Source organism: Lepidochelys kempii, chromosome 24, assembly GCF_965140265.1.
Source record: "Lepidochelys kempii isolate rLepKem1 chromosome 24, rLepKem1.hap2, whole genome shotgun sequence".
Classification (NCBI taxonomy): domain Eukaryota; kingdom Metazoa; phylum Chordata; order Testudines; family Cheloniidae; genus Lepidochelys; species Lepidochelys kempii.
In genome coordinates, this window is record NC_133279.1 from 587,582 (window position 1) to 605,542 (window position 17,961).

The window sequence follows — 17,961 nt, forward strand, 5'->3', positions numbered from 1 at the left end:
GGACGGGGGGCGCTGGTGCCCAGCAGAGCGAGGGCTGCTGGCACCCGGCAGGGTGGGCGCCCACCTGGGCATGCCCTGGGGCTTACACCATGTGCATTCTGCATGGGTGAATCTGGGGCAGATGAGGGGAGCCCAGGGCCAGACAATAGCTGGTGCCTGGAATGATTAACCCCACACCGGGCGTGAGCTGGGGAGGGGACTAGGCGGCCAGCCAAGCAGCACCGAGGCCCCAAGGTATCTGAGCCAAGGGGCTGCAGGGACCCGCACCTCACCCCCATCTCTGGGCCTGGTTCCCCTCTCACCCCCTCTGGAGCTGTGGTACAAGGCCAGGACTGTGCTCAGATGGGACGGGGGAATCAGATCCACACGTTCCTCCTGCCTGGGGCTTCTGCCCCATTCTCCACCCAGGGGGGCCTCTCCCCAGCCCCAGTTCGGGGCCCTCCCCTGGCCCTCCCCGAGCCCCTGTGCTGGGGACAATCCAGGGATTTGTTCTGTGACCTTTCCACACCCATCTCCCATCTAGGGAGGGCGTGTGAGGTAGGGCTGGGGGTAGGTTTTGGGGGCATGGCCCCAGGGCTGGGGGTGCCCTGGAGGGCAGGGCCCCAAGACCAGCACAGACCTGGGTGACACGGAGCAAGCTCCTGGGAGTGTCCCCAGCCCGCTGGGTGAGGCCACACCTGCTTGCAGGTGCTGCTATAAAGCTCCAGCCCCAGAGCCGCTGCCAGTTCCTGATTCCTGGACTGTCGAGAGCCCTGCGGGCTAACGGGAGGCGCAGCCCCACCGGGCGAGGCAGAGAGAGACAGAGCCCGGTGCTGGGACACCTGGGGCCAAGCCCCGACCCCACCAGCCGCCATGAAGCCCAGAAGCCTGAGCACAGATGCCCTGCGGCTGGGTCTAGTCCTGCTGCTGCTGGCCACAGGTGAGCCTTAGTCTCCAGGAACTGCTGGGAGGGGGCCATCGGGCCTGAGCAGCACTTGTGGGCTCAGACCCACCCCGGGGCTCTGGGCTGCTCAGATGGGGGTGGGGCCATGGCTCAGCAGGTCCGGCAGCCCCAGGGCCCAGCTCTGTTCCGCTGCCTTGATCCGCTGATCTGCCCCTCGACCAGGGACAATGGGCGAGTGGGGCCTGATTGTCCCAGATGCTGCAGTGACCCAGAGAACAATGGGCAGCACCCAGTGTTCTTGGGGTCCCCTCTGTCCAGCTCCCGCACAAGGGCCCAGTGTTACTGGGGTCCCCTCTGTCCAGCCCCACCCAGGGCCCAGTGTTCCTAGGGTGCCCTCTGCGCAGCCCCACCCAGGGCTCTGTGTTCATGGGGTCCCCTCTCCCCTGGGCTGGGTGCTTTGGGGAGCCCCTTCTCCTCCCCCGAGCCCCTTTCTGACGGTGCCCAGGAACTCCCGGGTTGGGACCCAGGAGGGCGTTGGCCGACAGCCATTGGCCGACACTCCCCAGGGGCTGACGCAGGTGTGTCTGGACTGTGTCGGTCTGGCTGAGCCCAGTGCTAACGGCCCAGGACCAGTCAGGGAAGCCCAGCAGGGAACGTCCGGTCCAGGACCCCCGGGGGCAGCATGTGGGTCCCTTCCTGAGAGTGCAGGGAGCCCACGCCCCGAGTGACCTGCCAGGAGGCCGGGACACGCGCCCCAAGAGAAGGGGGGATGTTAGCCCCAGGCTGGTGCTGGCTGCAGGACAGGCCCCAGCTGCGGGCTCAGGTCGAGGGCGTCTTTATCAGTCCCAGGACTGCGTGGCCCATGGGCCGCCTGTGAGCGGGGCAGTGCTGCCCACTGGCCGGCCGGGCTCTGGGCATCGGGGTGGGCTGCTGTGTTAGCGGCAGGAATTGCTCAGCGGGACGCCGCAGCGGGGCGCTGCGAGGCCCAGGAAGGATGGGGTCAGAGCCTCAGCGCTCCAGGGCTGGAGCCCCGGCCGCCCGCACTGCCTGGGGGCACAGGCGTGGAGCTAGGGCAGCTGGGGGCTGCCGCACCCCCTGGCTTGAAGTGGTTTCCATCATACACAGGGTTAAACTTTGCTTCAATGGCTCTCAGCTCCCGCCCTGTACAAATTGTTCCAGCAGCCCTGCCTTGGGGCGTGCCAGCAGGCAGAGGAGAGGCCAGGAGGGGCAGGGAGGGCCCTGCCCCTGGGGCTCAGCCCCATCCATCTGTGAAAAGGAGGGAGGCAGAGCCCAGCCCAGCCCGCCCCACGGCTCGCTCCACATGGGGCACACAGGTCTGGGGAGCTTTCCGGGGAACCCAGGGGTGGGGGCAGCTCCCCGGGGACCCTGCAGGACTTGTCTCTACGGGGGACATCGGGCAGCTCCAGGTGGGACCCCAAGGGCTCCCGACACCCGGCTCCACGCACCGAGTCCGGCCTCCAGACACGGGGCTCGGGGAAGGTGCCTGATCCGCAGCGGGGCTGAGCTGTGCTGGAGCCCAGGGGTCGCTGGGCGGGGCCCACATCAGACCCCACATCAGGGTGTTGGAGCCCCAGCAGCGCAGCCCCTCTCCAAGTTCGGGGGGGGAGGGGGACTCGATGTGTCAGTCTGCGGCCCCAGGCTCTCCAGTCGCTCCCATCCAACCAGCACGGGGATCATCAGCACAGCCCCGGGACCTGTCCCCACAGGCCACCCCCGGCTCCTGCAGGACCCCCAGGCAACAGTGACGTGCCCCCTCCTTGTCTGACCCCTGCCTAGGAGCCACTTCATCCCCTTGGGGTCACCGGCTGCCCCCCTTGTCCCTGTGACAGGCCAGGCCTTGGCTGAGCCCTGGGAGCTTTCGGCCTCGCTGGGACCTTGTGGCAGTGAGTTCCCCAGGCTCATCACGTGCTGTGTAAAATAACTGCCCCTGACTCGTGGGCGCCTGATGCCCCAGCTGCCCCGTCCAGGGGTTTCTGCTTCTCGCCTGCACCTCACGTTTTGTTCTGTTTTCTCCTGAACTGAATGGACCAATTCTCTCCTAGGCGCAGCACAGGGCAGCAGCACCCCCCCACACACTGGCAGCACCGACAGGACCACTCCGCCCCCCAGCCGCACGACCACCCCACTCCCCGGCAGCATGACCACCCTGCCCCCCACCAGCACGAACACCCTGCCCCCCACCAGCACGAACACCCTGCCCCCCACCAGCACGAACACCCCTCACTCCAGCAACCTAACCACCCTGCTCCCCAGCAGCCCGAACACCCCGCCCCCCAGCCGCACGACCACCCCTCACTCCAGCAACCTGACCACCCCGCCCCCCGGGAACACGACTATCCCGTCCCCCGGCAACACGACCACCTCGTCCCCTGGGAACAAGACCACCCCGTCCCCCGGCAACACGACCACCCCGTCCCCCGGCAACACGACCACCTCGTCCCCTGGGAACACGACCACCCCGTCCCCCGGCAACACGACCACCTCGTCCCCTGGGAACAAGACCACCCCGTCCCCCGGCAACACGACCACCCCGTCCCCCGGCAACACGACCACCTCGTCCCCTGGGAACACGACCACCCCGTCCCCCGGCAACACGACCACCTCGTCCCCTGGGAACACGACCACCCCTCACTCCAGCAACCTGACCACCCCGCCCCCCGGGAACACGACTATCCCGTCCCCCAGCAACCCGACCACCCCATCCCCCGGCAACACGACCACCCCGTCCCCCGGCAACACGACCACCCCGTCCCCCGGCAACACGACCACCTCGTCCCCTGGGAACACGACCACCCCGTCCCCCGGCAACACGACCACCTCGTCCCCTGGGAACACGACCACCCCGTCCCCCGGCAACACAACCACCCCGTCCCCCGGCAACACGACCACCTCGTCCCCTGGGAACACGACCACCCCGTCCCCCGGCAACATGACCACCTTGTCCCCTGGGAACACGACCACCCCGTCCCCCAGCAACACGACCACCTCGTCCCCTGGGAACACGACCACCCCGTCCCCCGGCAACACGACCACCTCGTCCCCTGGGAACACGACCACCCCGTCCCCCGGCAACACGACCACCCCGTCCCCCGGCAACACGACCACCTCGTCCCCTGGGAACACGACCACCCCGTCCCCCGGCAACATGACCACCTCGTCCCCTGGGAACACGACCACCCCGTCCCCCGGCAACACGACCACCTCGTCCCCTGGGAACACGACCACCTCGTCCCCCGGCAACACGACCACCCCGTCCCCCGGCAACATGACCACCCTGTCCCCTGGGAATACGACCATCTCGTCTCCTGGCAACACGACCACCCCATCCCCCGGCAACACGACCACCCCGTCCCCTGGCAACACGACCAACCTGCCCCCCGGCAACACGACCACCCCGTCCCCCGGCAACATGACCACCCTGTCCCCTGGCAATACGACCACCTCGTCCCCCGGGAACACGACCGCCCTGTCCCCCGGGAATACGACCATCTCGTCCCCTGAGAACACAACCACCCCGTCCCCCGGCAACACGACCACCTCGTCCCCTGGGAATACGACCGCCCTGTCCCCTGGGAATACGACCATCTCGTCCCCCGGGAACACGACCACCCCATCCCCCAGCAACACGACCACCCCGTCCCCCGGCAACACGACCGCCCCGTCCCCCGGCAACACGACCACCCCATCCCCCAGCAACACGACCACCCCGTCCCCCGGCAACACGACCACCCTGTCCCCCGGCAACATGACCACCCTGTCCCCTGGGAATACGACCGCCTCGTCCCCCGGGAACACGACCGCCCTGTCCCCCGGGAATACGACCATCTCGTCCCCTGGGAACACGACCACGCTGTCCCCCGGGAATACGACCATCTCGTCCCCCGGCAACACGACCACCTCGTTCCCCAGCAACACGACCAACCTGCCCCCCAGCACCTCCATAACAACCCCAGCCCCAATCCATTTATTTCTCGCCTTCCGCATTGTGAACTGGAACTTCAACAACTCCCTTCTCGACTCCACCACCAGTTACTACAAGGAGTTATATTCCAAAATCCAGATCATGGTGAGCACAGCAGCTGCTCCCTCCCCTCCCGGCACCCTGCCCCGGCCTGCCAGCTGGGGGTGGCTGCCAGCCCCAGGCTGGGGGCTTCGCGGGGAGCTCCATCGAGCTGCCGTGCAATGAGCCTTCGGGCCTCTGGTGGCTGCTGCCGTTCGGGCACCACACACAGAGACCCCATGGAGCAGGGAGGGGAGACACCCCCACCCCACCCCCCAGCCCAGCCCTGGGCACCAGGCCCCTCAGCCCCAGAGTCTCCTGTCCTGGAGCAGTGAAGGGACAGACCCTCAATCCTGTCTGGGGAGCCCCCTCCCCGGGACCCTGCCCTCAGCTCTGGGCCCCTCTGCCCCTCTCCAGCCAGCTGTGGGGAGACACCCCGTGCCCCTGCACCCCAGCGAAGAGCACAGAGAAGACCAAGGAAGGTTGGCAGGGGCCGGGGCAGATCCGCCAAGCTGGGTGCTCCCAGCCTCCCCGAGCTGGCTGGGTGCTGGCGGTGACCCTGTTCCCCTCTGTCTGTGACAGTACGGCAAGATCTATGGCTGCCCAACGTGCCCGAATGGGCAGAACTACCTGGGATTGACTGATCTGCATTTCAGGTACAGTGTGTGCCATGGGGCTGCCCCAGCTGTGGGCAGGGGAGGGCTGGGGTGGGGGAGAAAGGTGAGGAGAGAGAGGCTAAATCTGTGAGCGTGTGACCCTGGGGGGTCACATCTGAGCAGCCCAGAGCTTTGGCTGCCTGAGGCCGTGCTGGGCAGGTGTGCTGCCCTGGGGAGGGGGCGGAGGTGCTGGGGCAGGGGCAGATGGGGGCATAAGGAGGGACGGTTCAAGGGGGTTGTGGGTGGGGCAGCTGGTGCAGGGCCCAGTGGGTAGTATGGGGAAATTGGTGCAGGGCTAGGTGGCAGGTGGGGGGCAGACGAATGGTGTGGGAAGGCCAGTGCAGGGGCAGGTGGGAAGGGGGGGTTGGGGCAGAGGCAGGTGGGAAGGGGGGGGTTGGGGCAGAGGCAGGTGGGAATAGGGGAGGTTGGTGCAGGGGGACGGGAAGGGCCGGGGCCAGACCCAGTTAACGCCCCCTCTCCGGCACGCTCGGCAGCCAGGGCTCGGTGGTGACAGAGTCCGTCCTGCTGTACCGAGTGAGCGACGACACCAGCATCAGCGCCGCCGACATTGAGCAGCAGCTGAGACAAAGGCTGGGCAGGAATAACAGCTTTGATGGGCTCCAGCTGGACAGTATCCGCGGTGAGCAGGCTCCAGCCGGGCCCCACAGTGTGGCCACAGCCACGTGTCCGGGGGTCCCTGTCCTGGGGGGCTCAGCCCATGGCTGAGGGGGGCTGGTGTCCTTGGCCCTTGTGCAGAGCTCTGTGGAGACCGGGCTGCCCTCGGGTGCTCCTCCAGCTCCCAGCAGAGCCCCCTGGCTGGGCTGCTTTGGGGCGTGTCTGTGGAGGGTGCCTGCCCTGCCCTGCCAGCCCGGCCCAGCCTGTATCTGTCCCAGGGAGGGAGCGAGGGTTTCTGGGCCCCCTGGCAGGGCGCCCATTCAGAGCCGTCCTCGCTGACCCTGGGGCTGGGCCCCCGGCCATCAACTCAGCCTCTTCCCAGCACCCCTGGGCCAGCCCCTTTCCCACAGCCCCTTTCCCTGGCTCTTCTGCCTGGCCAGCTGCATCCCCTGGCGTGGGCCCCTCTACGGGATCCCTCCCCTCCGGGTCCTCCCCAGCCCTGACTGCTCCTACTTGTGTTTCAGCCAACTCTGGCAGCTCTCCCCCGGCCACCTCGGCGCCAGCACCCCTGGTGCCCGGCTGGGGCATCGCCCTGCTGGTCCTGGTCTGCATTGGGCTGGTGCTGAGCATTCTCCTCTTCATCCTGCTGGTGAGTGCCCCCCGCTGCCCATCCCTCCGGCCTCAGGCCCCTCCAGCCGCTCTCCTTCTCCCTGCCTGACCCCTGCATCCCCTCCGCGCCCCCGCTCACCAGCCTCCTCTCGCCCCTCTAGATCGTCTGCTCGTGCTGCAGGAGGAACCGCGGGAAGCTGGATATGTTCAGCTCGCAGGCCTCATACCAGCCCATGAGCGAGTACCCCACCTACCACACCCACGGGCGCTTCAGCGCCCCCGGCAAGAAGCAGAACCCCTACAGTGACGTAAGCAGCGGGGCCTGGTCCTGCCCTGGGGTGCCCCCTCGCCCAGCGTGTGCCCCAATGCCTGTCCCCGTACACTGCCTGGGTGCACCCCGGACGCCGGCCCCCAGTACCTGGCAGCCCTGCCAGGCACACGCTGGGGGTGGATGTCCCCCACATTGCTCACTGAGGGGAGGTTTTGAGGGGAAAAGGGTGTTGGTGAGCTCATCCCAGAAAATTTCACCAGAGAGAAGAACACAAACCCGGAGGTGTGGGGGGCTAGTGCATGATGGTGGCACGGTGCTTCCCACGGTCCTAACTGTGTCCCATGCAATGCACCCCCCAGGACAGAGCTGGCCGGGGGAAGGGCAAAGGGGATCCCAGAGCCAGGAATGTAAGCACGGGGCCCTGCTGCACTATACAGCTGTCACGGAGTCCCTGGGCGATGCTCTGGAACTGCTCCCCATGAAGCCAGGCAGGACTCTGGGGCAGTCGCCTTTCTGGGAGCAGCCTGTCTTCAGGACACACAGCTCACCCGGCTTCCACCTTCCTGGGCCTGACCTCGGAGCATTCAGCCTCCTCTGCCCCTCCGTGCGCTTCCCACAGCAAGTCCACTCAGTCGGGGTCCTGGGGAAGCCAGAGGGTCCTGCCCCGCAACTTCGCAGTCAGACGGGACTCTCAGCCAGCCAGTAAAACAGAGGGTTTATTAGACAACAGGAACATGGTCTAACACAGAGCTTGTAGGTGCAGAGAACCGGAACCCTCAGCCGGGTCCATTTTGGGGGGCCGTGAGCCAGACAACCCCGTCTGCACTTCACTCCTCGTCCCCAGCCAGCCCCAAAACTGAAACTCCCTCCAACCCCTCCTCCCCTGGGCTTTGTCCCTTTCCCGGGTCAGGAGGTCACTGGATTCCTTTGTTCTCCAACCCTTTAGCTCTCACCTTGCAGGGGGGAAGGGCCCAGGCCATCAGTTGCCAGGAAACAGGGTGTCGGCCATTGTCTGTGTCCAGACCCCTGCACACACCTGCCCTCTAGGGCTCTGCAACAATCATACCCCCTTACCCCACCAGCTAGATACTTAAGAACTGCACAGGGGAAACTGAGGCACCCCCACACTATTCAGAGGAAACATTAAGAACAGTCCCACTTCGTCACAACAGCTCATCGGGGGGGGGGGATGTGCTGGGGTGATGCAATGTGGGGGGTGTTCCTGGGGTAGAGAGGGGGTTATGGGGTGTGATCCTGTGGGATTATAGGGCATGGTCTTGGTTTGGTTATGGGGTGTGGTTCCTGCGGGTGATGCAACGGGGGGGTGTCTGGGGGATTATACAGCGAGGTCCTGGCGGGTAGTCCTGTGGTGTGGGGGTGCATGTTCCTGGGGGGACAGGGGATGGGTCTGACCAGAGTCCGGGGAAGTGTTGTTCTCCCCAGTCAGGTGGCTGCAGCCCAGGTCCCGTGGGGCAGCCTCTGACCTTGCCCCCGGCCCCCCTCACTGAGTTAATCACTAACAGGGCAGCTCCTGGCTGATGTGAAACCAGCAGCTAATGGCTCTGCCCGCCCTGCCCCCACGGCTCTGCCCGGGTCCTGCCCTGGGACCAGGGCTCGGATGGTCCGTACCCCCGCCCCATCGCTCTCCATTCCCATGGGGGCTCGGCGCGGCTCCAGCGGGACCCTCAGCAGGGCTGTTTGGGGAGAGAAAGAAGGAGCCACCGGCTCCTCCGCCTCAGCCTGGGAAGAGCGTTAGGTGTGGCTGGGGGCGAGTAACCTCTGACCAGCCCCCGGCCCCGCTGGCTTCTCCAGCCCCTGCAGGTCCTGCACCAGACAGGGCGTTTGCTGAACGCTCGGCCCTAGTTCGGCAGCAATTCACTCCGGGCCGGTCTCTGGTCAGACGAGATGGTCACCATGGGCCGGCCGGCCTGGGACAGTCCAACCTGGACTCTGTGACTCCTGCTGCTGTCTGGGGGGAACGAGCCCCCTGCCTTGCTCCAGAGGGGCGGGGGCCTGGAGTGGGGCTGGGATCAGAGGGTGCAACAGTGGGTGGGGGGATGGAGTGAGAGGGGGGTCAAAGGGTGGCTTTGGTAGTGGGGGTAGGGGCAGGGTGAGGTGATGGAGTGGAGGTGGGGTGGTAGGGCAGGGAGGGAGGAGGTTGGGGTCAGAGGATGGCACTGTGGGTAGGGGGATAGAATGGGGATGAGGTTGAGGGTGGGGTAGTGGGGCAGAGATGGAGGTGGGGGTCGCAGAGCAAGGTGGTGGGGCAGGGAGGGAGGGGGTGGGGTCGCAGAGCGAGGTGGTGGGGCAGGCAGGGAGGGGTTGGGGTCGCAGAGCGAGGTGGTGGGGCAGGCAGGGAGGGGGAGGGGGTCACAGAGCGAGGTGGTGGGGCAGGGAGGGAGGGGAGGGGGTCGCAGAGCGAGGTGGTGGGGCAGGCAGGGAGGGGGAGGGGGTCGCAGAGCGAGGTGGTGGGGCAGGCAGGGAGAGGGAGGGGGTCGCAGAGCGAGGTGGTGGGGCAGGCAGGGAGGGGGAGGGGGTCGCAGAGCTAGGTGGTGGGGCAGGGAGGGAGAGGAGTGGGGTCAGAGGATGGCACTGTGGGTAGGGGGGATGGAGTGGGGGTGTGGTTGAGGGTGGGGTAGTGGGATGGGGTGGGGTCGCAGAGCGAGGTGGTGGGGTAGGCAGGGAGGGGGCGGGGGTCGCAGAGTGAGGTGGTGGCGTAGTGGGATGGGGTGAGGTCACAGAGCGAGGTGGTGGGGCAGGGAGGGAGGGGGAGGGGGTCGCAGAGCAAGGTGGTGGGGCAGGGAGGGAGGGGAGGGGGTCGCAGAGCGAGATGGTGGGGCAGGCAGGGAGGGGGAGGGGGTCACAGAGCGAGGTGGTGGGGCAGGCAGGGAGGGGGAGGGGGTCGCAGAGCTAGGTGGTGGGGCAGGGAGGGAGAGGAGTGGGGTCAGAGGATGGCACTGTGGGTGGGGGGATGGAGTGGGGGTGAGGTTGAGGGTGGGGTAGTGGGATGGGGTGGGGTCGCAGAGCGAGGTGGTGGGGCAGGCAGGGAGGGGGGTGGAGGTGGGTCAATGCCTGGCTCTGAGACAAGGCTCTCTACAAATGGCCCCCTTGGCAGCGCTGGCTGGGCCCCTTGCCTGGGGCGGCCTGGCTGGGCTCTGCCCCCTGCACCGTGCCCATGGATCCCAGGCGGCCCCGCTCCTGCCCCGGGACGGGGGGTTAATGTTGCTCTCACGCCCCTGCTGACTGGTGGGAGGGCAGCCGAGGCCCCTGCTGAGCCCGGGGTGGCAGGTGCCCTCGGGGAGGGCGGCTGGGCGGGAGCAGGCGGAGTCTGGACGTGAGGCTCTGGTTTTGCCTCCCCATGGAGCCCCGGCAGCCCTTAGCGGGTGGCTGGTGCCTCCTCGGCTCCACGTTTCTCTCCCTGTGGCTGAACAGCCTCCCCTGCCCCCTTGCCCGCTGCCCCCGGCACTGGCCCGGCACAGCTGCCTGGTGCCATGGCGCGCCGGGGCTGCCAGGAGCTCTGCCAGGGCTCAGTGACGGGGAGCCGAGGCCGGTGCAGGGGTGGAGGACTTGGGGGGCACTATCGGCGTGAGGGGCCTAGTGATGCCAGCACCAAGAGCCTGCAGCCCCTCTGCAGGGGGTGGGGGGTGCGTCTGCGGGGGGCCCCGCCAGCTGAGCCTCGTGGGCTGGGCTGGGAGCTGGCGTGAGCTGGTGCTCGGAGGAGTGGGCAGCTGGGGGCTCGTCAGTCCCTGTTGTCACCGGCTGTGCATTTGGCATGGCAGAGAAGCCCTGCTGCCCGGTGAGGTTCCTGGGGGGCTGGGCCCTGAAGCCGCCCCGGTGGGTGTTTGTGTCCCTGGGTGTTTGTGTCCCCGTTCCTCGCTGGGCTGGCTCCAGCTCCTCTGCTCTGCAGACGGTAGCTCAGGCTGTTCAAACACCCGGCCTGAGTAAATATTTACCTCTGCCCGGCTAGAGACAAAAGAGCCAAGTCATGGGAAGCTGGGGCGGGACAGGCGGGGCGCGTAGCCAGCTCCTAGGCACCTTGGAGGGGCTGGTGTTGCCTGGAGGGTGTGCCCCCTCCGCCCGGACCCCTGGCCCGCTGGCAGGGCAGGCCTGTGCAGGTCGGGGTGGGGGGCAGTGAGGGGCAGAGCTGGGCGCGTGACAAGAGCCATATTTACAGTAGACACTGGGCTGTTTGTGGTGCTGCTGGCAGGAGTCCAGCGCTTGCTCCTGTGGCACCAGGTGCTCTGAACATTAACCCCGTGAGGCAGCCACAGCCCTGCGGGGCTCTGGGGTGGGGTCACCTTCCCCCAGCCCCATCACGTGCCCCCCACGCTGCCGTGGGGCGGCGGAGCTGGTGCGGTCCCTGAGGTCTCTCCCTGCTGCCAGGGACGGGGTGGCCGGGATCGAACGGGACTGGGGTCTGTTCGCCAGGGCTCGGCCCACTGAGCCCCTCCCCAGCCCCAGAGCCCCGGTTTCCATGCCGACGGGGTACGTGGTGGTTGCCTGGTTGGGGGTCCTGTTGCCAGGTAACGGTGGATTGGCCCAGCCTGGCTCTAACCCCATTCCCTCTGCTTCCTCCCAGATCGCCGCCGGCAACGGCACCAACGCCTTCTACGCCAACCCTGCCACGTCAGAGAATCTCTAGGGGGCCACCCTGAGGACCGGCGGGAGCAGAGCTCCCAGCATCGCCGCGTGCTTCCTGCAGCTGGACTCCAGGGTGCCGGGCAGGGCGACTGCACTGTGGGGGAGAGGGTTGGATTCACAGTGGGCCAGGGTGGGGAGGGGGTGACGGCCCCCTCCACCCTGCAACCCCCAGCCCTGAGGGAGGGGGAGCTGCTCCAGCTCTGATTGGGCCATGTGGGGTGAGCACTAATGGGGCAAATTCCTAATGGGGGAGGGTAAAGGGGCTGCCCCATATATTCCCCCACCAGCCAGCCTGGGCAGTGCAGGGAATATGACAGGGACTCCCCAGGGGAGCCCCCCCCATACTGCCCCGAGCTGCGTATGGGCTGTTCCCCTGCCCCACTGCCCTGGGGGGCCCTCTCTGGCCCAGCTCTCGCCTGTTCCCAGGAGATGGGAGCGAGCGTCCGAACACATGAAGGAACTGGATGAACAATGTGAGGGAAGAACCTCTCCTACTCCCCCCAGCTCCAAGCACCTCCTGCCCCCAATCACTTGCCAAATGCCGTATCTGGCCACAAGGCCCCCAGTGTACTGGTTCCAGGGGTCACGTTGGCCTGCACCACTGGCCTGGGGCTGTTTTTGTACCTGTGATCTGTAACCACACTGTTCTGTGATGGCCGCCCCGCCGTGACGGGGGAGGAGGGGTCACAATGTCCTTGGGAAGGTCTGTATTTATAGGGATGCACAATAAAGGGATCTGTGATGAGTCAGGCTCTAGCCTGGTTTTCTCCTGCACCTCTCGGGCCTCTGCTTCGGAAAGGTGGGAGCTGTGGCTGCCCTGAGCTCTCGTTCTGCAGGGCCGCTGGAGTTCTCAGGGGCTCTTGCTGGGGATCGGGGCCTATGGCGGAGCCGTCCTTTAGTGCCATTTCTTACTGGCTCACCGCATGTGACGGGGAGAAACCGCCTGCCACTGCCCTCCTCCCTTTGGCTGTGTGCAGAGGTGTGTCCAGGGGCCCAGCCTGGGACAAGCTGAAACTCATGGGAAGGGCTGGGCAAGGCACTGGGCAAACACAGAAACGCCAGAAAACAAGGAAACAAAAGTGAATAGTTATGTAAGGAACTGACTGTGGGGCTAGGCCCAGGGCACAGGGCCAGGCAGCACCACCCCAGCCAGAGCCTCAGGTCCCTGGGCCCCTTAGCTCCCCCACCCCACCCTCAGAGGCGGGTTACTGGGCTCCTTGGCTCCTGACTCAGGAAAGCTGCAGCTACAGCCCCAAACCCCTGCTGCCCCAGGGAGGGCCTGACCCCAGTCTGTTGATATGGAGTGCACCCAGGAGGGGCTGGAGCCCACGGCCATGACTACGCCCTGGGGTCCGTGAACTCCTTCTGGCCCCTCTATGGGGAGGAGGAAGCAGGAAATGCCACTGTCCCGTGGGGTGTTTTGAAGCTAATTCTGCCCACAAGCAGTCAGGCGGGATGATGGAGAAGCCTGTGACGGCGTGGGAATTGGGCATAATATATTGGATGAATATTGTGTTTCTCAGTTTCCCCCATGTGGTATATGGGTAACTAGTTGTGGGGGGGAATAGTTGTTGGCTCTTTGCAGAGACACAGAGACACAGGCGTGACTCACCCCGAGCTGCCTGGGGGCCCATGGAAAGTCCCAGAGGACAATGGCCACTGTAATTGCTGGGACTCTTGGCACCTAGCAAAAAAAAGACCCTGGATGCCCCTCCCCCGCCCTTAGGAGCCAGGTGGGTGTGACCGGATGGGGGACAAAGGACTGGCGAGGGGCCAGGTGGGGCTCTTACCTGTGGGCTGCTGGAGGCTGGAGAAGCCTCTGGACTGGGGCTGAAGAGGGGTGAGAGGGCTCTGGACTGACCCAGCTGGACTTTGCTGTAACTTTCTCTTTTCTAAAAGAAAAGGAGGACTTGTGGCACCTTAGAGACTAACCAATTTATTTGAGCATGAGCTTTCGTGAGCTACAGCCCACTTCATCGGATGCATGCCGTGGAAACTGCAGAAAACATTATATACACAGAGACATAAATTGGTTAGTCTCTAAGGTGCCACAAGTACTCCTTTTCTTTTTGCGAATACAGACTAACACGGCTGTTTCTCTGAAACCTGTCATTTCTCTTCTCTGTGGTAACTAAGGCCGCTCTGTGCTGTGTCCACACACCAGATAATCCTCCTGCTGTTACCCCACTGGCTGAGAGTCGCTGCAGAGTCAGGAAGTTGGGGTGCAAGTCTCCCCAGGTGTCAAACTCAGGTGAGCTCTCTGCAGGGAGCTCACAGTGTGACCCAGGGGTGCTGAAGGTGCCAGAGGTTCGGTCCCAGGAGGCGGTGAAGCCGAGGGGCTGAGCCCATTGATAGTGTGACCCTAAGGGGGGGGGAGGGGAAGAGGCAGGTGGAGGTGGGCTGTGGGGCTGGGTATGAGGGGACCAGGCAAGTGGGGGTGGTTTTCGAGGGGATGAGGGAGGTGGGGGTGGGGTTTGAGGGGACTGTGAGGTTGCACTCCGCATGTTTTATGGAAATACGTTTATAAGTGTGAATATGATGTAACTGGTATACACTTTATGCTAAAGGTCTCTTGTAAGGTATCATTACAAAACTTATAATCTACTGCGTGTGGTCATCCTATTTGTATGAATGTATCATTCTTGTACCTGAAGCTAGAAATATGAAGTATAACTCTGAAGTCCTACTGTAATTATGCAAAGTGTGGGCCATTAATGGTGGTTTAGAATCTTGATGGCTCCCATTAACCAGGACAATTGGTTGTAAATAACTCTGTTTACTTGAAGAAAAGGAGTACTTGTGGCACCTTAGAGACTAACCAATTTATTTGAGCATAAGCTTTTGTAAGCTACAGCTCACTTCATCGGATGCATACTGTGGAAAGTTTAGAAGATCTTATTATATACACACAAAGCATGAAAAAATACCTCCTCCCATCCCACTCTCCTGCTGGTAATAGCTTATCTAAAGTGATCACTCTCCTTACAATGTGTATGATAATCAAGTTGGGCCATTTCCAGCACAAATTTGATTATCATACACATTGTAAGGAGAGGTTTCAGAGTAGCAGCCGCGTTAGTCTGTATTCGCAAAAAGAAAAGGAGGACTTGTGGCACCTTAGAGACTAACCAATTTATTAGAGCATAAGCTTTCGTGAGCTACAGCTCACTTCCTCAGATGCATATCGTGGAAACTGCAGCAGGCTTTATCTAAAGTGATCACTTTAGATAAGCTATTACCAGCAGGAGAGTGGGGTGGGAGGAGGTATTGTTTCATGGTCTCTGTGTATATAATGTCTTCTGCAGTTTCCACAGTATGCATCCGATGAAGTGAGCTGTAGCTCACGAAAGCTTATGCTCAAATAAATTGGTTAGTCTCTAAGGTGCCACAAGTACTCCTTTTCTTTTTGCAAATACAGACTAACACGGCTGTTACTCTGAAATCGGTTTACTTGTAAGCCTTCCTGTGTTCATGTGAGTCAGGGCAGAGAGAATGGAGGCTTGGGGTCTCACAGGACATGTGACCATGTCACCTAGTACTAAAAAGAAAAGGAGTCCTTGTGGCACCTTAGAGACTAACAAATTTATTTGAGCATAAGCTTTCCAGAGCTACAGCTCACTTCATCGGATGCATTCCGATGACGTGCGCTGCAGCTAACAAAAGCTTATGCTCAAATAAATTTGTTAGTCTCTAAGGTGCCACGAGGACTCTTTGTTGTTTTTACTGATACAGACTAACACGGCTGCTACTCTGTCACCTAGTACTGGTATCCATCTTAAACCTGGTGCTTTTCTATTTAGAAGGAGGGGAGGGGACCCAGAGAGACAAAGGATTCCTGCCTTGTGTCAAAGCTATAAAGGGGGGTGGAACAGAACAAAGGGGGCTGCCAGTCATGAGAAATCCCCTAGTTACCACCTGAACTGGAACTAACAAGAACTGTACCGGGGAAAGGATTGGGCCCAGACTAAGAAGGTGTGAGTATCAACTTGTCAACTGCTGGGAATGGGCCACATCCACCCTGATTGAATTGGCCTTGTTAGCACTTCAAAAAATAATTTTCCCTCTGTTAAAAGAAAAGGAGGATTGTGGCACCTTAGAGACTAACAAATTTGTTTGAGCATAAAGATCTGATGAAGTGAGCTGTAGCTCATGAAAGCTTATGCTAAAATAAATTTGTTAGTCTCTAAGGTGCAACAAGTCCTCCTTTTCTTTTTGCGGATACAGACTAACAGGGCTGCTACTTTGAAACCTTTCCCTCTGTTGATATTCAACCCTTTTTGTCAACTGATGGGCATGGGTGACACTCACCCTAATTGAATTGCCCTCATCAGCACTGACTCCCCACTTTGTAAGGCAACTCCCATCTTTTCATGTGCTGTATATTTATACCTGCTTACTGTATTTTCCACTCCATGCATCTGATGAAGTGGGTTATAGCCCACAAATTTATGCCCAAATAAATTTGTTAGTCTCTAAGGTGCCACAAGGACTCCTTGTTGTTTTTACTGATACAGACTATCACGGCTCCCCTCTGCAGTCTGTAAAAGAAGCTTATTGGAACATCTTTGAGGGTAAGATTTAACTGTATTCAGTTTCTTAAATGTATTAGGCTTAGACTTGTGTGTTTTGTTTTACTTTGCTTGGTGACTTACTTTGTTCTGTCTGTTATTACTTGGAACCACTTAAATCCTACTTTTTATACTTAATAAGATCACTTTTGTTTATTAATTAACCCAGAGTAAGTGATTAATACCTGGGGGAGCAAACAGCTGTGCATCTCTCTCTATCAGTGTTATAGAGGGTGGACAATTTATGAGTTTACCCTGTATAAGCTTTATATAGGGGAAAATGGATTTATTTGGGGTTTGGATCTCAGTGGGGACTGGGTGTTAGGGTGCTGGAGACAGGAGCACCTGCTGAGTGGTTTTCAGTTCAAGTCTGCAGCTTTGGGGCATGGTTCAGACCCTGGGTCTGTGTTTGCAGCATGCTGGTGTGTCTGGCTCAACAAGGCAGGGTTCTGGAGTCCCAAGCTGGCAGGGAAAACAGGCTCAGAGGTAGTTTCAGCACGTTGGGTGACAGTCCCAAGGGGGTCTCTGTGACCGAACCCGTGACAGGGATGAGGCGGGTGGGGTGTGAGGGGACGAGGCAGGTGGGAGTGGGCCAGGAGTCCGTGAGCACCCTGGCTAGTCCATCCCAATTACAGTTCCCAGTACCCAGTCAGAGCAGAGCCACATCCTCCCTTAGCTCCGGTCTGGTCGCTAGCACATGCAGGGGGTACAGAAGTTCTCATGCGGCCTCATGCCCTTTTGCCACCCCAAAACCTTTGGGTTTGAAACTGGGCTGGGGTTCTGTCACTGCCCCTCCCCCTCGTCTGTCAGGGAGTGAGGGGGGCAGGACCCCACCTACCTCCATGTATCAGCTGCCTTGGCCACAGTCTGGAGTGTCCTTCCCCCTGGTTGGCACAGGGAGTCACACCACGATCATTGGTGCTTACCCCAGCCCTCTCTCTGGGGCTCTGGTGCCCCAGGGGATGGTGAGGCCAGGGTGCCCCTGCAGCCCCCCGGAGTCATCTCCCAACCCCAGGGCTGTGCATATGTCAGGAGCCCAGCTCCCCTTGTGGGGTTAACCAGTTGGCCTCACTCCTAGGACTCAGTCCTCTCCCAGCCCCCCTTCCAGGAGGGCTGTGATTTGGGCTCTCACCATGGCCATGCCCCCCCCGACCAGGCCCCTGTGTTACCAGCAGCATCCTTCCAGCTGCTCCCCTATTCTCTGGGGTCTCTCTCACCCCTGGACAGGGCAAACATGTTTAGCCATGGTCCTGCCCTGCCTGGGGCCCCGCTGTGCTCAGCTGGGGTCTCGGCCCCCACCATGCTCAGCTCTGCCTTTGCTTCCCCAGGGAGGGTAGGCAGCATCAGAGCCAGCATGAGTCTCATCTCCCATGGGAGGATGGGTGGGGACCATCCCTCCCTCCCACTCAGACACCGGGCTCTGGTTACAGACAGGCCGGTATCCAGAGTGTAGCAGCTCCTCCTTTGTGTTACCAGTCGGGGGAAAATCCCCTCCTCCCTGCCAGCCCGGCAATTCACATCTTCACATGCACTTGCCTTCTCCGCCTTCTGGCTCCCTGGATTCAAATCCTTGGCCGTTACAGATGCAGGGCTCCCTGGATCCTTTGTTAAAGAGAGGTTTCAGAGTAGCAGCCGTGTTAGTCTGTATTCGCAAAAAGAAAAGGAGGACTTGTGGCACCTTAGAGACTAACCAATTT

The 17,961-nt window shown here is 62.0% G+C and overlaps 1 protein-coding gene across 1 annotated transcript; it reads left to right on the plus strand.

Moving 5' to 3' along the window:
- The first annotated feature begins 740 nt into the window (after positions 1-740).
- Positions 741-12,441, plus strand: LOC140902615 (uncharacterized). Its single transcript, XM_073322889.1, has 7 exons — positions 741-919; positions 2,947-4,970; positions 5,487-5,560; positions 6,055-6,200; positions 6,700-6,824; positions 6,946-7,092; positions 11,635-12,441. Exons 1-7 carry the CDS (start codon positions 853-855, stop codon positions 11,695-11,697), a joined length of 2,646 nt encoding a protein of 881 aa, XP_073178990.1. The 5' UTR covers positions 741-852; the 3' UTR covers positions 11,698-12,441.
- The last annotated feature ends 5,520 nt before the right edge of the window (positions 12,442-17,961 follow it).

Bases quoted from the DNA above. Each gene is read 5' to 3' on its own strand.
- LOC140902615 (XM_073322889.1), top strand. From the start codon at position 853: ATGAAGCCCAGAAGCCTGAGCACAGATGCCCTGCGGCTGGGTCTAGTC. The intron at 920-2,946 runs GTGAGCCTTAGT...ATTCTCTCCTAG, and splicing joins CCTGCTGCTGCTGGCCACAG to GCGCAGCACAGGGCAGCAGC. The intron at 5,561-6,054 runs GTACAGTGTGTG...CACGCTCGGCAG, and splicing joins TTGACTGATCTGCATTTCAG to CCAGGGCTCGGTGGTGACAG.